The following is a 27,435-nucleotide window of genomic DNA, read 5'->3' on the forward strand; positions in this document are numbered from 1 at the left end:
TACACATGTGATGTATAGAGTAAAGGGTTTAGTAACTGCAGATCCCTAAAGGTATACACGAGAACTCATACTGTTAAAAAACCTTACACATGTGATGCATAGAGTAAAGGGTTTAGTGACTGCAGATCCTTAAAGATATACACGAGACTCATACTGGTGAAAAACAAAACCTTACACATGTGATGTATACAGTAAAGTGTTTAGTGACTGCAGATGCCAAAAGATATACACGAGAACTCATACTGGTGAAAAACTTTACACACGTGATGTATGCAGTAAAGGGTTAAGTGAGTGCAGATCCCAAAAGATATACACGAGAAATTATACTGGTGAAAAACCTTACACATGTGATGTATGCCGTAAAGGGTTAAGTGACTGCAGATCCCTAAAGATACACACGAGAACTCATACTGGTGAAAAACCTTACACATGCATGTGATGTATGCAGTAAAGTGTTTAGTGACTGCAGATCCCAAAAGATATACACGAGAACTCATACTGGTGAAAAACCTTACACATTTGATGTATGCAGTAAAGTGTTTAGAGACTTCAGATCCCAAAAGATACACACGAGAACTCATACTGGTGAAAAACCTTACACATGTGATGTATGCAGTAAAGTGTTTAATGACTGCAGATCCCAAAAGATATACACGAGAACTCATACTGGTGAAAAACCTTACACATGTGATGTATGCAGTAAAGTGTTTAGTGACTGCAGATCCCAAAAGATACACACGAGAACTCATACTGGTGAAAAACCTTACACACGTGATGTATGCAGTAAAGGGTTAAGTGACTGCAGATCCCAAAAGATATACACAAGAACTCATACTGGTCAAAAACCTTACACATGTGATGTATAGAGTAAAGGGTTTAGTAACTGCAGATCCCTAAAGATACACACGAAAAATTATACTGGAGAAAAACCTTACACATGTGATGTATATAGAGTAAAGGGTTGAGTGACTGCAGATCCCTAAAGTTATACACGAGAATTTGTACTGGTGAAAAACAAAACCTTACACATGTGATGTATGCCGTAAAGTGTTTAGTGACTGCAGATCCCAAAAGATACACACGAGAACTCATACTGGTGAAAAACCTTACACATGCATGTGATGTATGCAGTAAAATTTTTAGTGACTGCAGATCCCAAAAGATATACACGAGAACTCATACTGGTGAAATACCTTACACATGTGATGTATGCAGTAAAGTGTTTAGAGACTGCAGATCCCAAAAGATACACACGAGAACTCATACTTGTGAAAAACCTTACACATGTGATGTATGCAGTAAAGTGTTTAATGACTGCAGATCCCAAAAGAGATACACGAGAACTCATACTGGTGAAAAACCTAACACATGTGATGTATAGAGTTAAGGGTTTAGTGACTGCAGATCCCAAAATATACACACGAGAACTCATACTGGTGAAAAACTTTACACATGTGATGTATAGAGTTAAGTAGTGACTGCAGTTCCCTAAAGATACACATGAGAATGCATACTGGTGAAAAACTTTACACATGTGATGTAGAGAGTAAAGGGTTTAGTGACTGCAGATCCCTAAAGATATACACGAGATCTCATACTGGTGAAAAACAAAACCTTACACATGTGATGTATGCAGTAAAAAGTAAAATCACAAAAATACTGAACTCCGAGGAAAATTCAAAACGGAAAGTCCCTAATCAAATGGCAAAATCAAAAGCTCAAACACATTAAACGAATGGATAACAACTGTCATATTCCTGACTTGGTACAAGCATTTTCTAAAATAGAAAATGGTTGATTGAGCCTAGTTTTATAGCTTGCTAAACCTCTCACTTGTATGACAGTCTCATCAAACTCTATTATAATGACAACGATGCGTGAACAAAACAAACAGACATAATAGGCCACGGTAAAAATGTCAAAAATAGGGGTACAGCAGTCAACATTGTGTTAGAATCCTAATCATTATAAAAACAAACAAATATGTAACAAGGGAGCACAAAAGTCATATATCAAATTTAACAACCTCATTCATTGCTTTTTTCTTATACGATTTTAAGTACGGGGACCGAATCCTTACCCCGTCAGGCACATGGTTAGGTTAACATTAACTATGACGTAGAATCGCGCGTATGACGTACATCAGTTGTTCAGCATGTAAACGTCACACAGGTAGATATAGAATAATTTTGTCGTTCAAAGTATGAACAGAATATAGTCTATACATGTAGTTCTTTTAGGCATATCCTCTGCAGAATCTAAATTAAAAGTTTCCCTTGTCCTTCTTGTCGCTTGTCTATATGCTTATTGTGAATTTTTCCAAAAAAGAGCAAAGAAACACAAAAGGGGCATATACACAAAGCACATTAGATTAGCAAAAATGAAAGACAAGAATACAAAAATTATCGTTGAACAATAACACAATGGCGGGATGTATAAGTACAGAGCCACGTCATATGCATCAAACAAACACAAAAAGTCATATAGACAAAGCACATAAGCAAAAATGAAAGACAAAATTATAGAACAATAACACAATGACGGGATGCATAAGTACAGAGTCAAGTCAAATGAATATCACCAAAAACAGACTAAACAGTAAAAGTAATATTAATAAAGACAAATAAAAGAATACTATAACACGTTATTAAGCTTATAAATAACCGTGACGTCAGTACGCAGAATCTATACTTCAAGACCATCGTGTCTTATTTGTGAAGTTGATACAGAATATTTATCAAAAAGGTCTTGGTACCTTCCGATGAACTTCTTTAGAAAAAGGACGAGACGTTCTTTGACATACCCCTGGTTCATCAACTTTCTGCTCAGACACTGGTGACGTTTTACAAAGTCTGAGTAGGAGCTGCAAGCTCTTGAATACCGAGTAAGTTGGGAAATGTATCTCCCATATGCAGGTAAAGTTGGTATATTGCTACTATAAAGGTGGGGGAAATTGATAATTTCAAAATTAAAATCGTCTCGTTTGTCGTAGATTCTGGTACTGAGATGACTGTGTATGTCAAATTCGAGGTATAAGTCTAAAAATGAGGCGGAGGAAGCCGTGTCTGTTGTTTTTTTAATTTCTAGTTCTGAGGGATATATTAATGGAACCCAATCCGAAAAGTTCGGATTGTTAATGGAAAGTACATCATCAATATATCTGAAAGTGAAATTAAATAACCTGGCTTCTTTGGTCTACTTGCTTTTGACAAGTGTCTGAAGGAACTCCGATTCATATGAAAATAAGAAGAGGTCGGCAAGGAGAGGCGCACAGATCGTTCCCATAGGAATGCCGACAATTTGTTGAAAAAGTCTACCTCCAAATTCAACAAATATGTTGTCAATAAGAAACCCAGCATACTGATCACTTTTTCCTCTGTGTAGCATGTTTTACCCGTTTGTTCACTATTTAAAATAAAATATGCCTTATGGTATCCCAAAGTAATAAATTTATAGCGTATGCTACCATTTTTATATTGAAAAGCATTGTGGATTATTTCATTTAGGCGATTTTTCAATTTCACATGGGGAATGGTGGTATACAGGGTTGAAAAATCAACAGTTTTGATATAACTAATTTCAGAAAAAGACCGAGATTTAAAATTATCCAGAAGTTCTTTAGAGTTTTTAAGAATCCACATATGGTTAATACCACTACGCGAGTAAACAGTTTCGCAGTTTTTCTGAAGACCCTCTTTCACTGCGGACATAATTTTAGTCAATCTAATGGACTATTCTTTAGTGGAACATGCAGATGAGCTGGCAATGTACCGTTGTTTGTACGGAATTTTGTGAAGCTTAGGTAGCACTCCACAGTTAGGTGTGTATCTTCGCATTTTGGCCCTGTGGATTTTTCAAATATGAGAGCTAGTGTGCAATAAAATTAATTTTTGGATAGCTGAAAATTAAAATAGCCATCATAGTGGGTTTATAAGAACATCAAGATTATGTAATGTATATAATATGGCCTGTTTTCTGTATGACAGTCCGTATTTTCATATCTATTACACATATTGGTCCGGCAATTATTGTAATGTTTTTTTTCCAACTTTTTTGTCGCACGAACTTTGTGATTAAATTTTACGAAAAAATGAGGCGAAAGACACCCATTTTTTATTTGATCAATTTGTAGATTAATGTCAACAGTTACAGAAAAGGTATCACTCAAAAGCATTGAAATTCTAGTTTGAACCAAATTTTGGGGGAATATGTGACATTTGCATCCCCCTTTTTGCAATATTTTATGGTAAATAAGTGTAGAATGTTGCCATGGTTACACAAAAAAGGAATTATATTTCACCATTTTAACTTTTGAAACTCAAACCTATGGAAAATACTGATCACATACATATGCACATGTATGACACAAACAGTTTGATTAATGTATTAGAAAGCCAGGAATAGAAGATGATTGTTGTTCAATTTTAATTTTTTTTTCTAACTGTGGAAAGCTTCCTTAGGTATCCAATACAAACAAGGAAAGTCCTCCGATGTGTTATTCAATGTAATGTTCATTGAAGCCATGAAGGACTTATGATTCGCCAAAATCTCATCCTTGTCAAATGATATGTTTTTGTATATGGGATTACTTGTTTGTTCATTTATTCCTAATTTTTTTAAAAGACACTCGTAGTAATACGATTTACATACAAAGACAATATTATTTGAAGTTTTGTCCGCAGGAACAACACCATACTTATCATGCATGAAGAGATGATAGACATTTCACAGCCTCTTTGTCTCTGAAAACGGACTTGGGTCGATCATTCACACAGTTTTTCAACTTATGAATGCGACGTTTTATCAGAGACCTGATTGTTTTGACCCATTCTGACAAAGTGTCCAGTTCAACTTCTTCTCGTTTAACCCATGCTCTGGCGTAGTCCTCAATGGAATCCATAATTATTTTGAAGTTATGGTTCCAATTGATGTGTTGGGGTTCTCTAAACTTAGGACCATGAGAAATCACCTTTCGGAGATTTTCATGTTGAATTATGTTTAGATCCCCAGTAATAACATGGCCAGAGGAGCTGTAATTATAAGGCGAGTGGGAACAGTCACATGTCAGAGTGTTTTTTAGGTATTGTTCTAAATCAAAGTCCTGCAATGCTTGTTTATAGTTAAATACTTTAGGTGCAATGGTAAAGGGTTTAGTTACTGCAGATCCTCAAAGATACACACGAGAACTCATACTGGTGAAAAAAAAAACCTTGCACATGTGATGTATAGAGTAAAGGGTTTAGTTACTGCTGATCCCTAAAGATACATATGAGAATTCATACTTTTGAAAAACCTTACAAATGTGATGTATAGAGTAAAGGGTTTAGTAACTGCAGATTCCTGAAGATACACACGAGAACTCATACTGGTGAAAAACCTTACACATGTGATGTATGTGGTTAAGGTGTTAGTGACTGCAAGTTCCTAAAGATACACATGAGAAATCATACTGGTGAAAAACAAAACCTTACACATGTGTTGTATGTAGTAAAGAGTTTAGTGACTGCAGATCCTTAAAGATACACACAAGACTCATACTGGTGAAAAACAAAACCTTACAAATGTGATGTATGCAGTAAAGTGTTTAGTAACTGCGGAACCCTAAAGATACACACGAGAACTCATACTGGTGAAAAACAAAACCTTACACATGTGATGTATAGAGTAAAGGCTTAAGTGACTGCAGATCCCTAAATATATACACGAGAACTCATACTGGTGAAAAACCTTACACATGTGATGTATGTGTTGTGTTGTATGTGGTAAAGAGTTAAGTGACTGCAGATCCCTAAAGATACACACGAGAACTCATACTGGTGAAAAACATTACACATGTGATGTATGCAGCAAAGGGTTAAGCGACTGCAGATCCCTAAAGATGCACACTCATACTGGTGAAAAAATGTGATTTTTGAAAGTCCCCTTCTTATATATGACCTTTTCAAAAATCTGCACCACTTTAAACTCTACGTTAGACTTGAAGGATGTTCGCTTCTCTTGTTTTTCAATTTTTCAATGCCAGATATTCGGATTCCAATGAGACAACTATTCACCAAAGTTCAAACTAATGAAGTGGATGTAAGCATTTATAGCCAACCGCATATAGTCTTTAATAATGAGAAAACCGATACCGTAAAGTCTGCTATAAAAGTCGACTTTTATTTTTAATTTTTTTTATTTTAATGTGACTTTTAATTGACGTTAACATTACTTTTCAAGTAATTTCTGGTTAGTGTTTAGAATAACTTTTTGTTGATACAGAAATATTAAGCTTTCATTTGTGATCGTCAGAGATTGGTGACATATACCATGCACCTGTTCAAACAAGTGAGAAAAATAACAAAATTTATCCAACCAAATTATCAGATATTCAAATCTTAGATTAAGATATGCAATAATACTCGGCAACATTTATAAGGATCTGCCTACCCTTCCGGAGCACCTGAGATCACCCCAGTTGTTGTGCTTTTATGTACTGATGTTTTCTTTTTTCATGGCGTTGTCAGTTTATTTTCGACTTTTAGCGATACAAATATGTCATGTATGTTAAAGAAGTATTCATTCCGACGTGTTTGAAATTCACCTTTTTACCTTAAAACTTATAAAACTAAATAAAAAATGACAATATAATTTCCATATTTTTTTTTACTTAAGTTTGATTTAGTAGTTTAAATCGATGCATTTGATTACATTGTCAAGTAACTGGATTAATTATTCCCTATTAAATGTGTATAGATTAAAAATAACAGATATGGTTAATCTTTAGATAAATAGATATAAGAAGATGTGGTATAGTGCCAATGAGACAACTCTCCATCCAAGTCACAATTTGTACAAAATAAACCATTATAGGTCAAAGTACGGCCTTCAACACAGAGCCTTGGCTCACACCGAACAGCAAGCTATAAAAGGCCAAGTTTATTCCAATAATTTCGCCAACACTGAGGTTGCGAGTTCAAATCCCATACGTGGCAGGTGCGCTCGATTTCAGCAACCAAAATTGACAGTTTTCCTCCGGGCACTCAAGTAAATATGATGAAGGTAGTAAAATGGTCATTATTATAATTGTGGTCTAAGCATGATGCGGGATTGGTCGATTATTTATCATTACATGTTCTGTGATAAGCAGGATACTGGATTCTGACAAAACAATAAGCGGGATCCGGGATCAGAACCCCCCTTTTCCCCCCAAAAAAAAATAAATTTGAGACCCCCATCGAAGACCCTCATGTATTCCCACCAATTTTATAGAGGAATATGCTACTCCGGACAAACTGCTAAAAATACAACTCCATATATATGATGTTCAAATGAGCTTTTTGGAAAGTTTTTTGGTACACACTAGTACATAGTATGTACAACAGTACGAACTCAATAGGTTAAGGGAAGATGCCTTAAATTTGACTGGTTAAATTATCTCGGCTGATGCGACTGCAGACGACAAGCAAAGAGAAGGCGGTACTCGGGCCATGCACAAATGATTCTCAAGCAAAGAGAAGGTGATACTCGGGCCATGCACAAATGATTCTTTGCTTCCCCTAACCCTGCTGATTCTGATTTTGAATTCCGGATCAATTTGTTTTTCTCAAAAAAAAAGTCTGGATTCTTTTGGCAATTTTCAAAATCGTTGTTTTGTTTTCAGGGATGAATAATTGCCCTGGCAAGTCCGGTCTGTTTTTCTGCAGTATATCGATCTGATGAGTGAAACCCTTTTCAACTGATTTTTATAGTTGATTCTTATGTTGTACTGTTATATCACTGTCCCAGGTAAAGGGAGGGTTGGCGCCTACAAACATGTTTAAACCCGCCACATTATATATGTTCTTGTCACAAGTCACGAGCCTGCACTTCCAATGGTTGTCGTTGGTTCATGTCTGTCATATTTGTTTTTTTTCTTAAATTGTTTTGTTATAAATTAGGCCGTTAGTTTTCTCAATCGAATTATTTCATATTTTTCATGTCGGGCCTTTTATAGCCGACTATACTGTAAGGGATTTTCTTATTGTTGAAGGCCGTATGGTTGCCTAAAATTGCTTACAACCACTTCATTTGAACTTCAGTGAATAGTTGTTTCATTGACAATCATACCATATCTTGATCTCCTTATTGTTATATAAATGAAAATAAAATGGTAAAATTCTTCATTTAAGGGTAATTACTCGAATATAAGAAGTCTGTTGATTGTTTTGACCAAAATAGTTAGAAATCAACATTGTGATAAAATTGAGAATGAAAATGGGGAATGTGTCAAAGAGACAACAACACGACCAATGAGTAAAAAAACAGCCAATGGGTGATCAGTAACTTTGAGAATGGAAATGGGGAATATGTCAAAGAGACAACAACTCGACCAAATAGCAGACAACAGCTAAAGGCCACCAATGGGTCTTCAACACAGCAAGAAAATTCCGCATCCGGGGGCGGACTTCAACTGGTCCCTAAATAAAAATGTGTACTAGTTCAGTGAAAATGGATGTCATACTAAACTCCAAAACATATAAATGAACTAAAATAAAAAAACATACAAGACTAACAAAGGTCAGAGGCTCCCGACTTGGGACAGGCGCAAAAATGCGGCGGGGTTAAATATGTTTTGTGAGATCTCAACACTCCCCTATACCTCTAGCCAATGTAGAACATTCTGAACATTTTTGTTAGATTTTCTTTATTCACAGAGGTTTTAAAGATAAAAAACAAAACACGCATTTTACCCCATGTCAGCCATGTTGGTTGGTGGGAGACTTTTGTTAAAAGTTAGGACTAAAGACACCAAATGATGAGCAAAGATCACTTGACCCTTTGGAAATGATACTTAAAAATGTCCGTTTGGAAGGGTTCATCTGACCTTATTAAACCTCATTTTCATGGTTCATTGGACAATGTACTGTTTTTTTTTATTTGGTCCATTTCTTAAACTAATGTAAGTGTAAGCAGTGGGTCACATATTATATGGTCTAATTGAATGATTGTAAGTTGTAAAATTGAGAATGGAAATGGGGAATGTGTCAAAGAGACAACGACCCGACCATAGAGCAGACAACAGCCGAAGGTCACCAATGGGTCTTCAATGCAGCGAGAAACTCCCGCACCCGAAGGCGTCCTTCAGCTGGCCCCTAAACAAATATGTATACTAGTTCAGTGATAATGAACGCCATACTAAACTCCAAATTATACACAAGAAACTAAAATTAAAAATGATACAAGACTAACAAAGGCCAGAGGCTCCTGACTTGGGACAGGCGCAAAAATGCGGCGGGGTTAAACATGTTTTTTGAGATCTCAACCCTCCCCCTATACCTCTAGCCAATGTAGAAAAAACAAACGTACAACAGTACGCACAGTAAAACTCAGTTTAAGAGAAGTCCGAGTCCGATGTCAGAATAGGAAATAAATGAAAATAAACAAAATGACAATAATACATAAATAACAACAGACTACTAGCAGTTACTGACATGCCAGCTCCAGACCTCAATTAAACTGATTGAAAGATTATGTCTTCATCATATGAATATCAGGCACAATCCCTCCTGTTAGGGGTTTAGAATTATACCATCATAAAATATATGAGAAGAACATAACCCGTGTCATGCCAACAACTGGTTTTAGAATAAATATGTTTAATTCCGATGCAAAGACCCTATAAGTGAATCAATATTAAAGCCAAACTATGCAATCTTTAATGACCTGACAACAGTATCGTAATTATATCCCTTCTTAATAAGTCTGTTTAAAGGTTTTGTTAGCTTTTGAGGTGAATACTGACATTTTTGTGCTTTGTAAAGAATATTACCATAAAAGATTGGATGTGAAATACCCGAACGTATAAGATGTCTGCATGTTGAGTTATATTTACGAATGATGTCCTTATACCGATGATAAAATTTAGTAAATGTTTTGACTAGTTTATGATATCGAAAACCCTGGTGTAATAATTTTTCAGTGATACATAAATTTCTTTCGTATATGTTTGTCTGGCGGGGTACATCTGACATTTTCTTGGTTTATTGTTCAACATTGTTTTTGTTGATTTGGGTCTTTTTCTCAGGTTCTAGGAACAAGAGGTCACCTGTTTTGTGTAGGGAATGATTGTAATGTGCACATGTCCGTCTTCCAGGATTGATATGACCTTGACCTGATTTTCATGCATCTTGAAAAATCAAACGAGACATCTCAGTGTGTGTGCACTCTTGTATTACAATATTGAATTAGGAAGCTACCATTTGATTTTTATGGGGGAAAAGGGGGGGGGGGGGGAGGGGGGGGGGGGCTAGGATGAAATTTGAAAAAAAGGCAGGACAGGAGTTTTGAGTAAAAAAAAATGCAGGATGAGCAACTTGGCAAAAAAAAAAAAGGCAATTTATGTAAAAAAATTCAGGATAAACTAATAAAAAAAAAAATGGCAGGACCGAATTGAGTGAAAAATAAAAAGGCAGGACAGAGATTACAACTAAAAATTTTTTTAATAGCTAGTCATTTAATTGTGTCTTGTGACATTCTTCTATTCATTTGTCTGTTTTCGTCTAAGTCTTTTATTCTGCCGCTAAAAAAAGAAGAAAAAAACTTATCATCAAATTGTCTCGTGCATTTATAATTTGATGTACATGTATTATGTTCATTTTAGGATGTACTAAGGTGAAATTAAAAAAAAACCTAGAATTTAAAATTGATACTTTAAGTCGGAAGAGCATTTGTTAAGGAACACAATAGCAGAAAATATTGATAGGTTATAGAGCTCCTTTTCGAGATATTGATTTTTTTTTTAAAAGGCGGTAAAAGGCTGACTCGGACTTAAAATTGCATTGGTATTATTTGGGTCTCAAATCGAAAGAAAAGAAATCTAGAATATGCTTAAATTTTGGTGAAGTGCTTTTATGAGCTATTAAAGTCTTATATGAAAAGAAAAATGTGGGTGGGGGGGGCAAAATAACCAAGAAGTCCGAGCATTTGACAAAAACTCCTGAACCTCAGATAAGTAAATCCTTAAAACAAGCATAGAGGTGAATAAACATAACTACAAAAAATCATATCAAAGAAAAATGTTTTTCATTTTTTTTACCATAAAGGAAGACCGTGACAGTTTTATTTTAAGATGTATTGCTTTCAAAAGCATAAAATTGTTTTATGGAAAATATTTTTTTTTTACTTTTTTATAAAAAAAGTCTATATGTTCATTTTTTTACCTTTTTGTCTTAACTAAATATTCCTAATATTTGATCATTTCAAACAGTAACACACTCGTTTTTTTGCTAAGATAATTGTTCATTAATCTTACATTAAAAAAAATGGAATTCGTCATCCTTATAACTTTATAACTTAAGTTTTTATACATATGATTTAAGTTTTTATTAGATTTTCAATAAAAAATTCTTTTCTTAATTAATTTTGCATTCAAAAAAGAAATGAAATTCGTCATCTTTATAACTTACGTTTTTCACATATGATTCCCTTAAAGTCTCCTCTTCTGTGCTTGTCGCTACAATCGCTATCATACCACGCTTTATAGTTGTCATATTTGGACAATGAGAGACAGTCTTGGCCATGTTTTCCATAATCATCTGGTTCATCGCCCCTTCTTCCATCTATACTCTTCCACCAATCTTTGAAAGTGAATGGTTTACCAGATGATGACCACACCCAGGTTCCTTCTTTAGCTGCGTCCGTACCACCTAACCAAACAGCTTATGAAAATAAAAAATTTAGAAAATTATTGTTTTTTTATTGTCATTTTATAGTGGAAAGCTAACAGAGACAGTTGTTGAACAGTTTTGTTTTAATTCCCACGAGGAATAGACTTTCTTTATTGTGAGACTATGTGCAGGACATCGAAAAATTAGGATTAATTTTGAGTGCATATCATCTTTTACAAATCATTAGAGAAACAGATCCAAAAAATCAATACTGAAATTTTAACTTGTGTACACAAATATGTCATTGCATACATTTCAACATTGTATATCCGCCAATATTTATCGACAGAGTTATCGATCCTGAATAGGACTGATATAGTTGGGTATGCTACCACCAAAGCTCGTGCAATACGATATTTCTCCACTCTCTACATCTAAACTGCAAATATTAAAAACGCTTGGCCAGCTTCGCATTGAAAATCTAACTGTCTCGAGGGGAGAAATATCGTATCACACTCGATGCAGTGGTAGAATCTATTCAAATTGCCAATCAAAGTAATTGAAATGCTTTAAAACCTAGAAAGAATCATATTACTAAGTAAACATTAAATTGTGTGATATTAAGGTTTTTTTTTTTTTTCTTGTTTTTTTTTTTTTTTTTATTTGTATTTGTTTTTTATTTCAGCTAGATTCCAATTCTTGGCTTTAATATCCTAGAAGTGACCAGACATACATGTACAGTACATGATACTATCTAGTAGCTACATTTACTTGTCATCATAATAATTCCATGACCGCACTTTCCTTTTTGATGTTTAGAATATAGTTATACATGTTTCTCTAATTCTTCGTCAATTTATCCCTTTCTGCACCCATTGTATAACAAAAATTTAATCAACGTGTGGTTCGTTTGATCTCAGTTCTTCATTGGTTAAAATCCGATTATGACGTCGAATTTTCTTGCTTTCCTCTGAATTTCCTATTGTGACGGCATGAAAAAAGGCGACCATGCCTGATGACGTCACATAGAAAGAACACATCTTTTTGCAGATCATTCGAAAAGAAGGAATAAATTTGCCTGCGTATTGTTTGAAAATCATTAGAGAAACAGATTCCACCACCAAATCTCGTGTAATACGATATTTATCCACTCTCGACAGTTAAATTTTAAATATTTAAAACGCTAGGCGAGCCTCGCGTTTTAAATTTGAAAATTTAACTGTCTCGAGTGGATAAATATCGTATCACACTCGATGCAGTGGTAGAATCTATATACATCTACAGATATGATCGAAGTACATGTACTATGAAAATTTTTACCAGGTCTTATCATATGACGACTAGTCAGACAAATTTTGGTTCAGAATTCTGACAGGAATTTTTACAAAATTGCCAGGGGTTACAACACATGAATATAATTTGTCATGGAGTTTACTGTAACGGTCCAGCTCTTTTTAGAGGCTGTCTTACAAAGTTGACCTTAGATGAATTTGGCTATTTGTTTTAGTTATTTTTGTCATATAGCTCTTCAACTGTTTCGGTACTTACACATCCCTCGGATTTCAAATGTTTGGCATTGAGCGTTCCTGATGAAGGTAAATCCAGAAAAGCGCTTCGGAAGCATGCAATTATTAAACGTGTTGTTTTCAATTTTTTATGATAATATCAGAACTATATGATATGTCTGTGCAACTGTTACTATAAAATGTGGGAGATACATGTACATCGTATTATTACACACTATTAATATATATGTAGGACTCTAAAGTGCGATGGTACTCTAAAGTGCGATGGTCACGCTAAAGTGCGATGGTCTACGCTAAAGTACGATGGTGAATCACGCTAAAGTGCGATGGTTGTTTGTTTGCTAAAGTACGATGGTATGTCACGCTAAAGTGCGATGGATCAATAGGATAAGGTTCGAGGGTTTAAAACGTTAAAGTACATGGATGTTAAAAAATAGTCTCTTTTCACAGGTATAACATATGTGACAGGCTTTAATTTATAATTTACCGGTAAGATTAAGTGATTGTTTCTAAATTTAGAAGACCGACCACGTAATAATTGCTAAAAAGGTAATTCAGGTGTCACAAAATACTTTATTTCCTGTAAATGATTTTTTTAACAATTCTGGCGTATTAAACATGTTAAATACTTGGATAACTGGTATAGCTTGCCGTTCACACAGTCTATCAATAATCTGAACACCTCCCCTTACAGTCGTCTTTGTAAATTACAAATACAAAATTCGATCATTGTCGGAATATCAGTAACATTTATTTGTACAAGCTTTAATCTAAATGCGAGCAAAAGGTGAAATTCGCCGAGCTTTCTTCTTTTTTGTAGCGAGTACACATACATGTTACATTTTCCTACAATGTACAAACTATGTTTTAGTCGACAGTTTATAATTTACGCTTGAAAACATGTAACTTTTCAATAAAATCGATAATATTTTAACGGGGACCGCAAAGTAAACTGCAACGTAAACAATGATTTTAATTTTTATCAAATGTATCCGTTCGCTTCCAATAGAAGCAGGATACAGGATACCTATGCGTATACTATTTTGTATCTTTATAGTAAAATTGTCAACTGCAGGACACAAGTCCTTCTTCCGGCACCCGAAAATAAACAACACACATTTGTTTCAGCCGACAAAGCACGGTTAGGTTTGAAATTATTTAAGTCATGGACATTTGATTTGAAAGTTGTTAATCAAATATTCCTAATTTATCTTCCGGCATATTCATTTTTGGTTTGTATAAACGACCTGTTAACGTCATAATCCAAAAATACGTTTCTTACGTCTATACTTTCGCGGACCATCGGACTTTAGCGTATGGAGGCGTCGCACTTTAGCGCAGACCATCGCACTTTAGCGTGACCATCGCACTTTACCGTCCCCATCGCACTTTAGAGTCCTACATATATACAAGTACAAAAATGTAGTAACCCAGGTATCAGTTATATATAGATAGTTTGAATACATAATGATGATACAATGTGCAGATACATGAAATGTGTTTTATAAAGTATGTAAGCAATGAAGAATATAAACATATTAAAAAAAGACAGACAAAATATATGTTATGAAATTGATGTAAATGTAATAGGTTGGACACTTAGAAGTAATAAAATTACCACACATCAGATTGTTCCCAGTATTATTATTTTTTTTTATATAATTTTATTTGAAAAGTACATTTGTTAGAGATACATAAAGTACCGGTACCTTATCCCGGCCTCGTTAACGTTAGTATATAGCATTTCAGTGATAAGGTTAGTACTTGTTAGTACACAATATACAGTTTTGCAAATAAATATTATGTAACAGAATAAAAAGAAATTAATATGATATATTATAAATCTTAGTTTAAGAAGATAACTTAATTGTTTCTGCAACCAAATTGTAGAAGTTTTTATGTGTGCCTTGTTTATTTGTCAATATTTCGTAATGTTGGAGAAATTCATTTTTAAAAATTTCAAACACATTAATTTGTTTTGCTTTCTGCTCGGATATATACTATACTTTATATATAGTAAAAAGTATGATTGTTAAAAATCGTTTATATTGTAATAATTTGTATCATTTATCTTGTATCCATACAAAAAATGATGCAAGTGATATTATATGATGTCCTATTTTAAGTGTGTCTAGTCTGGGACTATTATGTTAGTATAATAGTCCCAGGTTTAGTATTAGTTTTATTTGATCCCAAAATGATTTCAGATATTTGTATGTCAAAAAGTAATGTTCATAATCTTCAATGACATTACATATATTACATAAAGGAGTTTTAATTATTTTCCAAGAGAAAAGTAATTGTTTGGTTGGTAAAATGTAATGTAGAAATTTCCATCTTAACATTCTCAATTTATTATCTTGGATATAGTTAAAGATAAAGTACAACATTTGTTCTCTTTTCCTTGTATTGTTATCTAAATTAAGAATTCTGTCCCATTTTATATTCCGAAAACCAGTTAGCATGGCAAGATAATTTATCTAAAATCTTATTTTTCCTTTATCATCAATTATGTCATTTACAAATAAAATTTTACTGTTTATCCAATTTTTGAAAATAAGACATTTACCATTTAATTTGATATGCTTATTGCCCCATATAAGTTGCTGTCTTATATGTTTATATGCATGTTAGTCGATCTGATTCTTTTTCAGATTTTGAACTTATCCATGATATGATTATTTTTAAGTAAAATTCTGGAACAATTTCTTTTAGTTTATTAATCAAATTAATATTGTTAAAGTCTATTTTAAATATAAGGAATTCTTGTCCAAATTTGTCTAAGTAAAATTTTGGTAAGACTTTCCAATTGGGTGATGAGTCTTCACTATCAATGAGTCTTTTTACATTAAATTAATATTTATGGATTCTATATATTTATCTAGGTCTATCATTTTAAGCCCGCCAGCATGATAATTTTTACTTATTATCGCTCTTTTAACTTTTTCTGGTTTATTATTCCATATAAAATTATATATTATTTTTTTTTAATTTTGCGAGGTATTCTTTATCAATTTCTGTTACTGATGCAACATAGGTGATATTTGGTAGGATTAGTGATTTAACAAGAGTTATTTTACCTAACATAGTTAATTTTCTGTTATTCCAATCTTTAATTATTTTTTCCGATTTTTCGTATTGTCTTTGCAAGTTTGATTTTTTACACTCATTTTTATTAAGTCCAAAATATATTCCTAATACTTTAATCGGTTCTTGTGTCCACTTAATGTTTTCAACTTTATCTTTACAGGACTTTAAATTTCCGAGTCATATCCCTTCTGTTTTATTTCGAATAAGCTTCAGGCCTGAAAGTGATCCGAAAATTTCTATAATGTTCAAAGTTAATGAGACTTCTTGTGAGAAATATCGATAGAAATAAAATCGATCAATCAAATAATGATTTAACTATGTTGAATACCAGTATACTTGCTCAAGAAAATATTAATAAAATAGTTGAATCTGTAAATGGTTTAATGCTGGATTCAGTCGAAAAGGTGTTTGGATCTTTTACTTATAAACGACATGAAAAGAAATGTCGAAGAAAGGTTATTAAACCTTGGTTTTACCAAATATGTTAGGAAAAAAGGCGATGCCATCGAACAGCAGAAAGAAGATATAAATCCAATAAAACAAGTTTAAAAAGGAAGAGATGAAGAATACAGAACATGAATATAAGAGGCACATGGACATTTCTATTAATAAGCATAAAAAAGCCATGAGAAAAAAGATGAATGTTTTAAAAAATAGTAACTCTAAAGAATTTTGGAAGATATTGTACTCGTATAAAGAAAAAAGAAGGAATAATATTCCTGTTGATATACTTTTTTAATTTTTCAAAAATTTAAATTCTTCAGACCCTGACGCTGGTGAAGAAACTATTATAGATGAGAATAACGAACTTAATTCACTATTAAACAGTCCTATTACGGAAAATGAAATTTTAAAATGCATCAAAAATCTTAAGAATGACAAAGCTTGTGGTGATGACTTCATCATTAATGAATATATTAAGAGCACCACTCAGATTTTCATGCCAATCTATGTAAAACTGTTCAATATTGTATTTGATACTGGAAAAGTGCCTGAACTTTGGCTTGTTGGTAATGATATACCTTTTTATAAAAACAAAGGTGACCAGTCAGATCCTCAAAACTACAGACCATTAACTATATTAAGCTGTATGGGTAAATTTTTTACGTCAATTTTGAATTTAAGACTGAGTAATTTTTTGGAAGAATATTTTTTGTTAAATGAAAACCAGTTTGGTTTCAGAAAGGGCTATTCCACTATAGACAGCATATTTACTCTGCATATTTTACGTGAACTACTGAGACAAAAAAAGAAAAAAACTTTTTTGTGCTTTTATTGATTTTGCTTTAAGCTTTCGATACAGTTTGGAGATCTGGTCTTTGGTCAAAACTCATTTTACATACAGTGAATGGGAAGATGTAAAACACTATTTTTGACATGTATAAAAATGTCAAATCACGAATTTTCAGTGATGGGGAATATTCAGATTACTTTCCTCGCAATGTAGGTGTAAGACAGGGAGAAAATTTATCTCCCATACTTTTTTCTATTTATTTAAACAATTTAGAAAGCTTTTTTCAGGACAAAAATATAAATGGTTTGAAATCTTTATCAGATCAAATAGAGAACGAGCTAAATATGTATTTAAAACTGTTTGTTGTATTGTACGCAGACGACACTGTACTTATGTCAGAAACACAAGCAGATCTACAATAAACAGCTGCGCCATGAGCGCATGATACGCCCGTTGTCTTGTGTGTGAATTTTTATGCAATAACCATAAATAGTTTCTGACATACGGCGCGACATGCGAAAACCCCCCTTTTTTTACAAAAAACTCAATATCTCTAAAATAAAATTTTGAATCAAAACCAAAAAGTATACAGAAATTTAGATTAATATAACTAAGAAGTGTGTAAAATTTTAAGCAATAATAATAAATCGTTTTTGAGATACGCGCGACATGTGAACACCCGCCTTTTAAAAAAAAAATCAATATCTCTAAAATAAAATTTTGAATCAAAACCAAAAAGTATACAGATCTTTAGATTAATATAACTAAGAAGTGTGTAAAATTTTAATCAATAATCATAAATCGTTTTTGAGATACGAAAACCCCTCCCCCTTTTTTTTACAAAATACTCAATAACTCAAAAATAAAATTTTGAATCATCACCAAAAAGTATACAGATCTTAAGATTAATATAACTAAGAAGTGTGTAAAGTTTCAAGCAATAATCATAAATTGTTTTTGAGATACGGCGCGACATGTGAAAAAAAAACACACACCTGTTTTAGTTACTAAGTCCCGTAACTCAAAAAGTTTGAATCTTATTTTCACCAAAAAGTATACAGATCGTTTGACTATCATAAGAAACAACTATGTTAAGTTTCATGAAATTCGGATAAGTCGTTCTCAAGTTACGGTGCGACATGTTTACGCCGGACAGACAGACGGACAGACGGACAGACGACATTTGTATACCATAATACGTCCCGTCAAAATTTTGACGGGCGTATTAAAACAATTAGACGCTTTAAAGGAATATTGTGATACATGGAAATTAAAAGTCAATGTCCCTAAAATCAAAATAGTAATATTTTCTAAAGGTAGACCACTACCAAATGTTATTTTTAAATATGCTGATATTGAGTTAGATATTGTTGAAGAATTTACATATCTTGGTGTATTACTTTCTAGAACAGGAAGTTTCACAAAAGCAAAAAAGGCACAAGCTGATAAAGCAACAAGGGCTATGTACGATATTCTAAAAAAGGGGAGATCACATAGTTTAAACATTAAATGTCAACTAGAATTATTTGACAAAGTAGTTAAGCCTATATTATTATACGGGTGTGAAGTCTGGGGAATTGGTAACACCTCTGTTATAGAACGTGTTCATCTAAAATTTTGTAAATTACTACTTAATCTTAAAAAATCCACTCCTGATTACATGATATATGGGGAACTTGGCCGATTCCCACTGGATATTTTTATTAAATTGCGTACTATTAGTATTGGGAAAAGCTTGTAACTGGGGAAGATTAGAAACTTCCTGTTATTCTATACAATCTTGTTACTGGTAGTTATAATGGAAATATAGCTTGGTGTAAGAATGTAAAATCTGTGCTTGATAATTGTTGACTATCAAATATATGGAACACTTAATATTTTATAAGTAAAAACTGGTTGTATGATACTGTTGAATTAAGATTAACTGACCAGTTCAGACAGACATTGTATGCTACTCTACAAAATTCTCCAAAAGCTCTAAATTATAAATTATTCAAAAATAGTATAAATTTCGAAACCTACTTTGATATTTTAGATGACAAGAATATTGCTTCTTTTTGTAGATTTAGAATTTTGAACACAAAAATTTCTAGCGAAATTGGTAGATGGCAAAATATTCAGAGAGAAAATCGTATTTGTACTTTGTGCAATTCCGGTGATATTGGCGACGAGTTCCATTATATTTTAGAATGTTCGGCAATAGACGAAAGTAGACAAATGCTACTAAAGCATCATTTTGTAAACAGACCAAATATTTTAAAATTTCAAGGTCTAATGAATAGCAACAACCCGTCTGAACTAAACAATCTGTGTAAGTTTATAAGAATTATTATGAAAGGCCTAGAATCTCCTGGGTAACCACTTTATGTCTCTACATTTGTATTTAAAATTTATACTATGTATGTTAATTTATTTGTATATGTCTCTGTACCATTGTACTTTGGTTTACGAGAATAAAGATATATATATATATATGTTTTGAATTTAAAAATAAAGTGGTGTCATCTGCAAGCTGGCTTAACTTTAAAGTATGGGTTTTATTATCTAGTTTGATATGAAAACCTTTAAAATTTTTATCTTGTCTTAATCTACTGGCTAAAATTTCAACAGCAACAACGAAAATTATAAAACTCGCGGGACACCCTTGACGGATCCCGCACTCAATGCAGAAGGGTCTTGAAACCCACCCTTTATTTAATATGCAACCCTTTATATCTGTATATAAAGTATTTATCCACTTCAGTAAAGATTTCTGAAAGTCAAATTTCTTTAATGAACAATACATAAATTCCCATTCTAACGAGTCAAATGCCTTTGAAAAATCTAAAAAAAAAGGTATGCCCCGTCTACGTTGAATTTTTCTGAATAGTCTATAATATCTTGGATTTGTCTAATATTAAACCCAATATATCTATTTTTAACATACCCGTTTTGATCACTATGAATGATTTTATGCAATACTGGTTTAAGTCTTTGTGCAAGAGAATATGCTATAATTTTGGTATCTACATTTAATAAAGTGATTGGTTTATATGTCTAAATTTAACGGGTCATTTTTCTTGTAAATATGGGTAATTAGTCCTAGTTTTTGTGAATTTGTCAATTCTTTCTTCTCAATGATTAAAGACATCTACAGCAAAATATTGTAAGTTGGACCAGAAAGATCTATAAAATTCAATTGGAAGACCATCAATACCCGGTGTTTTGTTAAGTTTCATTTTAAAAACAGAATTTGTACATTCCTCTATTGTCAGCTTTCCTAATTTCATTACTTTCGTGTGTAGTTAGTTTGCAGTTTATTTTTGTATTTTCAATATAATTTTCAATTTCTCCTAAATCTGGCTTAGTTGACGTATATAAATTTACATAATAATTCCTCCCCGTTTCTAATATTTTACCTTGATCCTCAGTTATTTCCCCATCACTGTTCCTAATAGCAGTAATATTTTTTCATGTCTGTCTTGATTTCTCTAATTCCAAAAAAAATATTTTGTATTTTTTTCGCCTTCTTCTATCCATTTAACTCTTTACCTTATTTGTGCCCCTTTTATTTTATCAGAATATAGAGTTTGTAGCATTTCTTCCGTTGGCATTCTTTATTGAATCTATTATGTTCGGCATTTTTTTTTCTTTTCATCAAGGTTGTTGTCCTGAATTTCATTCAAAAGTTTTAGTTCTTGTTCTAATTCTTTAATTTCATCTTTTTATTTTTAGCTTTAATTTTACAATATTCAATAGTCGTCTCCTTTACCTCTATTTTAAACAGATCCCACACGATTGCTAAGCTTATTCGGTTTCTTAATTTTTCATATTTATCTATTAAAGTGTTAATTTTCATTTTGTATGATTCGCCTTTAAGAATACTATTGTTTAATTTGAAATAACCCTTTCCTTTTCCCCCCTGACAATGATTTGTCTTAAGTGAAATCGGTTGATAGTCTGTATATTGAATTGTAGCGGGTCTTATATCAGTGTGGAATACCCTAGGTCTAGCTACTTCATTATTTTTTCTTCTCCAGGTATATTGTGTTTTATTTGGATTTATTACTCTCCAAATGTCTATAACTTATAGTTTTCTTATTAAACTTTTTAACGCATTAGTCTTATTTTTTATTTTTTGTCTATCTTTTCTATTACTTTTTCTATCTTTTATATTAAACGTTTCATTCGGTGTCTTCCTCGAATTCCAACATTTTATATGTTACCTATTCCTTGAATGCCGACCAAAATATTTCAATAGATGTTTATATCATAACAATAGGTGTTTTTATAACTATTTAAATGTTATTATAAGTATTTTTAAAACTGTTAAAAATAATTAGTAAACCTGCTAAAATTGCAACATTTGATAAATTTGATAAATAAAATAGTAGAATTTGGGTTAAAACTATTATGAACTTTAAAGAAATCAATAAATTAAAACATTTTTATTACTTTTTTTTTGTAAAAACATAAGACATATATATATATATATATATATATATATAAGAAATACTAAAGAAATTTTAGTAAGATACAATTATTTCAAACTAAAAAAAAGGATATTAGAGATTTATTTAATTCCACATAATTTTAAATGTTTTATTAGTTAAAGTGAACTACATGAAATTTTCAAATGAACAACTAATAAAAATTTAAAAATCATAAGAAATAAATAATAATTAATCAAATTTGATAACTTCCAAGCTGGAAACTGGGTGAGCATGAGTATGCGCAAAGCCCAAGCTGACACTGAGTGAGCACATGTCCAAGCCAATGATATGCACATAAAAGGGGAGGATAGGCAAGTCATGTCATTCACTTTCCAAGTATGGCTAATGCACAGTTAAATATACAATTTGTTGATAATCGTCTTGGCAAAGAAAACTTGGTCTACAATAACTACAAGTACAGAGTAAAGACTAAACGGGGAGACAGATGCTACTGGAGGTGTGTAAAGTCTGACTGCACAGCTACCATCAACACACTCAATAGAATACCAGTTAACATCAGAGATCAGCATAATCACCCTTCAGATCCAGTTCAACTCAATGTTGATCAAGTACTCAAAAGAATGAAAGAAAGATGTCTTGTTGAAAGCACCACAGAACCAACAATCTATGAAGACGAATTAGTCAAACTACGCAACAGAGACTGGGACAACGACTCTGAAAGACTAGTCCAGAGTATGTCCACCTTTACAACCTGCAAGACATCACTTTATACCAGTGCAGTAAGACGATACCTCAACTGCCAATTTCAAGACAGGAGATCAACTTAGAGGGTAAATGGAGAGAGACGACAACTGGTGATAACTTTCTACTCATTGATGATGGAGACCAAGACCGTATCCTGATATTCAGCACCCACTTCAACTTATGCCACTTGACAGCAGCTTCTACTGTTTATGGTGATGGCACCTTTTACAGTTGTCCTTCTACTTTTTACTAGTTATACTCCCTACACAGCTTTGTTGATGGAGCTATGTATCCACTCGTCTTTGCGTTACTACCAGGAAAAGACCAGGCAACCTACATCCGTTTCTTCCAACTACTTAAAGATTACTGTCAACAACACTAACTGCAACTTCAACCAGAGACTATAGTACTTGACTACGAGACAGCAGCACACAATGCAGCATATACAGTGTTTCCTGGCATCACCAAGAAAGGTTGCTTTTTCCACTACACCAAGTGTATCTGGCGCAAAACTCGAGTGTAGACTGCAAGTCTTATTCGAACAACGAGGACATCCACAGACTGGTGAGAAGAGCAGCAGTTCTTCCAATGGTACCAACTGATGAGGTGGAGGACGTCTGGTTTCAATCTCTCCAAGACTTAGCGAATGTAGATACTGATATCAACACCGCAAGATTTACAGACTACTTGACCGAGTATTGGGTAGAATGCAACGTCATTTGTGGAACCATTACAACATTGTAGGACTAAGAACAACCAACAACTTAGAGGTGTGACACTCAAACATCAAGACAATCGTTTAGACTCCACACCCAAATATCTACAAGTTGATCGAGCTGTTACAACGCCAGGAAGCTGCTTCCAGATGTCAAATACTGCAGTACGCCGCCCGTGGCAAACGAATCAACAGAAAAAGAAAATACAGAGAAATTGAGACAAGACTCGGTAACCTGAAACAGAGACACGCCAACAGAGAGATGACAACTGTACAGTTTGCAGACTCAGCATCCTATCTTTTACACTTGTAATAAAACTGTTAAATGTGAAAAGTTCTTGTATAAACTATTCAACAATTGTTATCTGATCAAATATGTAGTGCTTTTGTCAATTTGCTAAATGTTTGCTTTTGCAAGTACAAAAATTATAATGCAATTGTTATAAAATATATCATAACAAATACTATAAGAAAAATATAGAATAGTCACAATTTTGTTACATCGACTAGTATTTCTTATCAGCTAGGCTATTTCTTAAAACATATAAATCATTAACTCCCTTGACAATAATTTTAGTTACGTCATACTCATTAAATATAAACATAAATGCAAATTTTTCCTCATCAGACATTTTGGTGAAATCTGGAACTATACTCTCTACTTCCTGAAAAAGTTTTTGCCTACATTCTTCTAAAATTTGACATTTTAAACCAAATGATATTCATCTTCTACCTCCTTTTTCCAAAGGTAATTTACGGTGTCTACCCTGTTCAATATTTAGATAACTATTACTTATTCTTATTTTTATAAAACTTGATATCATGTATCGATCTAAATCTATTAATAAAAAATTTTCTAATTTGTATTCTTTTTTTAATTTTCTGTGTGTTCTTAATTTGTTTCCATTAGGATTATTTTGGTCGTTAAAAAGACTGTTTTTCCAGAAATCTGTATACCTTTCAGCTAATTTTTTACCTACAGCATTAATAAGGCATTTTTTGGAGAAAGTATTTTGATTTTCCCATACATGATTGAATCCTATTTTGGAAAGAGTATTTTTCAATTTGACCGCAAAACCATTATTTAAATTGAAACTACATTTATAGGCATTTGAAGCAAAACTATCTTTTTTTGCATTCATCAAATGGAACCAATAGCACTGGCACTATAAAATATTGTAAATAAACCCATCAAAGTCGAAAGACTCTATTGCAGAATGTGCACATATTGACTGTGTGATGCAACACTTTTCAAAGTTCATTTTAGGAAAAATCCGTATTTTTCAAGCAGTAACAGTAAAACATGACTTTCAAAAACTATGACAATTATGAACTAGATTTAGCTTCCTGTAATTTACCTATCTGTTAGAGATTATAAAACCAACAGTAATGGATCATCCCCGTCTGTCATTGCAGTTGTCGATGGGCTGAACTCTTGACTGACCTACTGTCATAAAATTTTAGGAATCCCATAAAGATTGTTGATTAACTTTACGCACTGTAATAAACTCTGTGGGAAATGCTGTTATCTTTCACGAAATTCAGCAGTCGAAAATGTTGTATCGTAAATAAAAAAGATTTTTAACTGGATCAAAATATATATATATATATTTGGCGTTGGTTGCCATAGGGACATGGGCCTCTGGCAGTCATTATTTAATCTGTAAATACATTATAATCATGGGTTAGATGACATGTCAACGTTCTCTGAGTGTTTAGTATCTAGAATGAAAGCTCTTAGATAGATGTAGATTGCTAAGATTGGTGATTTTCTTTTATAATTTTTTCTTATTTTTGGCAGTAAGAACTAATTGTTTATTTTGAAATTTTTATCACTGGATTGGATGGGGGATATTGTTACAAGGAAGGCTTTGGGTAACAATATTGTGGCGAATGTAACCCCATCTTTGATGGGATGGGTCAATAAGGTTTTATCATTATAACCATATATGTTGTTTATAGATATGATTTATTGATTTAATTATACATGTTTTTCATTATGTTGCTTCTTCGTCATTTTAATAATAAATGACAGTTTTCAATTCATACATATTTGTTTGTTTGTCATTCCTTTATTCAAACAGAGCAAGCCTGTGTTGCCAAAAATTAAGAATTTTGAATCTTGAATTTTGGTAAAATATGAATATTTCTTTGGAATGTTCCCACTGTGTAAAGGACGTCATTAAACAATGACGTAAGATATTAAGCATTATACGGGAAAATGCACGAATGTCAAACTGAATGTCGTCAAAACACAGAAACATAAATAAATGATGCTAAAAAATAGTTGAATGTCAATGGTCATAAATTAAGATAATTATTTAACTTCGTCCAAACAGTCCATGTATGTTATTTTAAATCGTTCAAGCATGTCACTTATAAAGTTTTTCAATCTTTACGTTTTTTATTAAGGGAACAGCACACATTTACCTTTGCCTAGAGAGCTTCGATCGATAAGAATTGCCGTATTTGTCCTATTAGAATAGAAATAATTCATGGGGCTTGAACTTATACTGATTTTACCACGAGTTTGACCTTTATTTCGATAATTTACCCCTCTCTATCGCTCGTTAAGCATAAAGGACCAACCCGTGGTAAACAGTATGAATTAAAGCCCCCATGAATTATTTCTTAAACTAACAATGGTTAACCAGGTAACCGTTAGGGGCACAAGATTCTAAGACAGTTTGTTGCAAACATGCATCCTCATCCTTTGGTTCCGGTGGATATATCATTTCATTGACAATGATACCAGTGTACATCTCCTTACTTTTATATGACTTCAGATTTTGCATTTAAGGTGGTACCAAACCCCTTCGGCTTGACTAAAATTAATTTGGATTGTTTAATTTTCATAAAATTTTGACAAAATATTTACTCTGCCCTCCAAAAAAATATAAAAATTTAAAGACTTGAACCACACACTTTGTCGGAAAAATTTCATTGGTTATATGGCAGTTTGACAAACACTGATTTTGATCATTAACACTTTCACTACTGATTTAATTTTTTCCGCGGGTTTCTGTGGTCGAGCAAAATTTGCACGCTCAGATTCCCCAACATGAAAAACATGTTGCAACTCGAGAACGCAGGCACAGATCGACAATACAACTGATACAGAAGTTAAAAAGATAGCTCTGTAAAAGATTTTTCTATTCTTTAAAAATTAAAACAAAGAATAATGACTTTACAATGCTTGAAAGCTCGATTTTGTTACCTTGTTAGCTCAATGTTGCCAAAATGTCGATATTGTTGTGTACTTGTTTACGTGAAAAATGTGTATAAAACGGATAATATTCAGCAAATCGTTACGACCGAGTCATCTTATTTGTCTTATTAATCGTTTTTGTCATTTAAACATCGTTTATAGCAATTCCGAAGCTTTTTATCTCTCATAAATTGACCGTTTGACTTTTCGTTTCCGACCGCCATTTGTATTGATGAAAAGACAACTCTGTCAATCGACGAACGACTACTCGTTTTCAAAGTGCCATGATATAATATATACGTACGGATATCACAGATCCGTTGTTAATTGTTAACGCTGATAAGAGTGTAATTTAACAAATTAGATATGATTTTTTTTTCATTTTCCCTGGTATAGATTGCAATACTTTGCAAAAAAATAAACAACTCTGCAATAAAAAATATTTTCAATGCTTGGGTTCAATCAGTCCATGTTGCCTATTTCAGAAGAGTATAGCAGAATATAGCTGATCAGGATTATCTTTCATAAATAGAAAAATTACCAGGATCAACCATTATATACAAGTACATTTGTAGTCAGTAGTTTTTTCTGTCAAAGGTTGGGTCTTTATTCAACTTTCTCTATTATCAATATACAAAAGCTTTGTTCATGGATTTTCTGTTTGTGTATTTTTCAAAGTTTTAAAATCACTGAGTATTAAAATTTATTGAATTACCATTTTCATTATGAAGATACTTTTAAGTTAGTTATCATATATATACATTGTAATCATGCGAAGAATATTTAATTGCAAAATGAATTTATACACTCATTTATTGTGTACACATATGTTTCATCCTTTCTTGATAATTCAGCGCA

At 32.7% G+C, this 27,435-nt stretch overlaps 1 protein-coding gene across 1 annotated transcript in view; it reads right to left on the bottom strand.

Moving 5' to 3' along the window:
- Positions 1–10,455: 10,455 nt before the first annotated feature.
- LOC127719220 (collectin-12-like) overlaps positions 10,456–27,435 on the bottom strand; it is a 130,309-nt gene continuing 113,329 nt past the window's right edge. The window contains exons 5-6 of the mRNA XM_052225238.1: positions 11,427–11,678; positions 10,456–10,540 (exon numbers count right to left, since the gene is read on the bottom strand). Coding sequence (XP_052081198.1) covers positions 10,530–10,540; positions 11,427–11,678 — 263 coding nt within the window. The 3' untranslated portion in view covers positions 10,456–10,529. The remainder of the gene's footprint in view (positions 10,541–11,426; positions 11,679–27,435) is intronic.

The sequence above is a fragment of the Mytilus californianus genome, unplaced genomic scaffold (genome assembly GCF_021869535.1).
Source record: "Mytilus californianus isolate M0D057914Y unplaced genomic scaffold, xbMytCali1.0.p SCAF_105, whole genome shotgun sequence".
Classification (NCBI taxonomy): domain Eukaryota; kingdom Metazoa; phylum Mollusca; class Bivalvia; order Mytilida; family Mytilidae; genus Mytilus; species Mytilus californianus.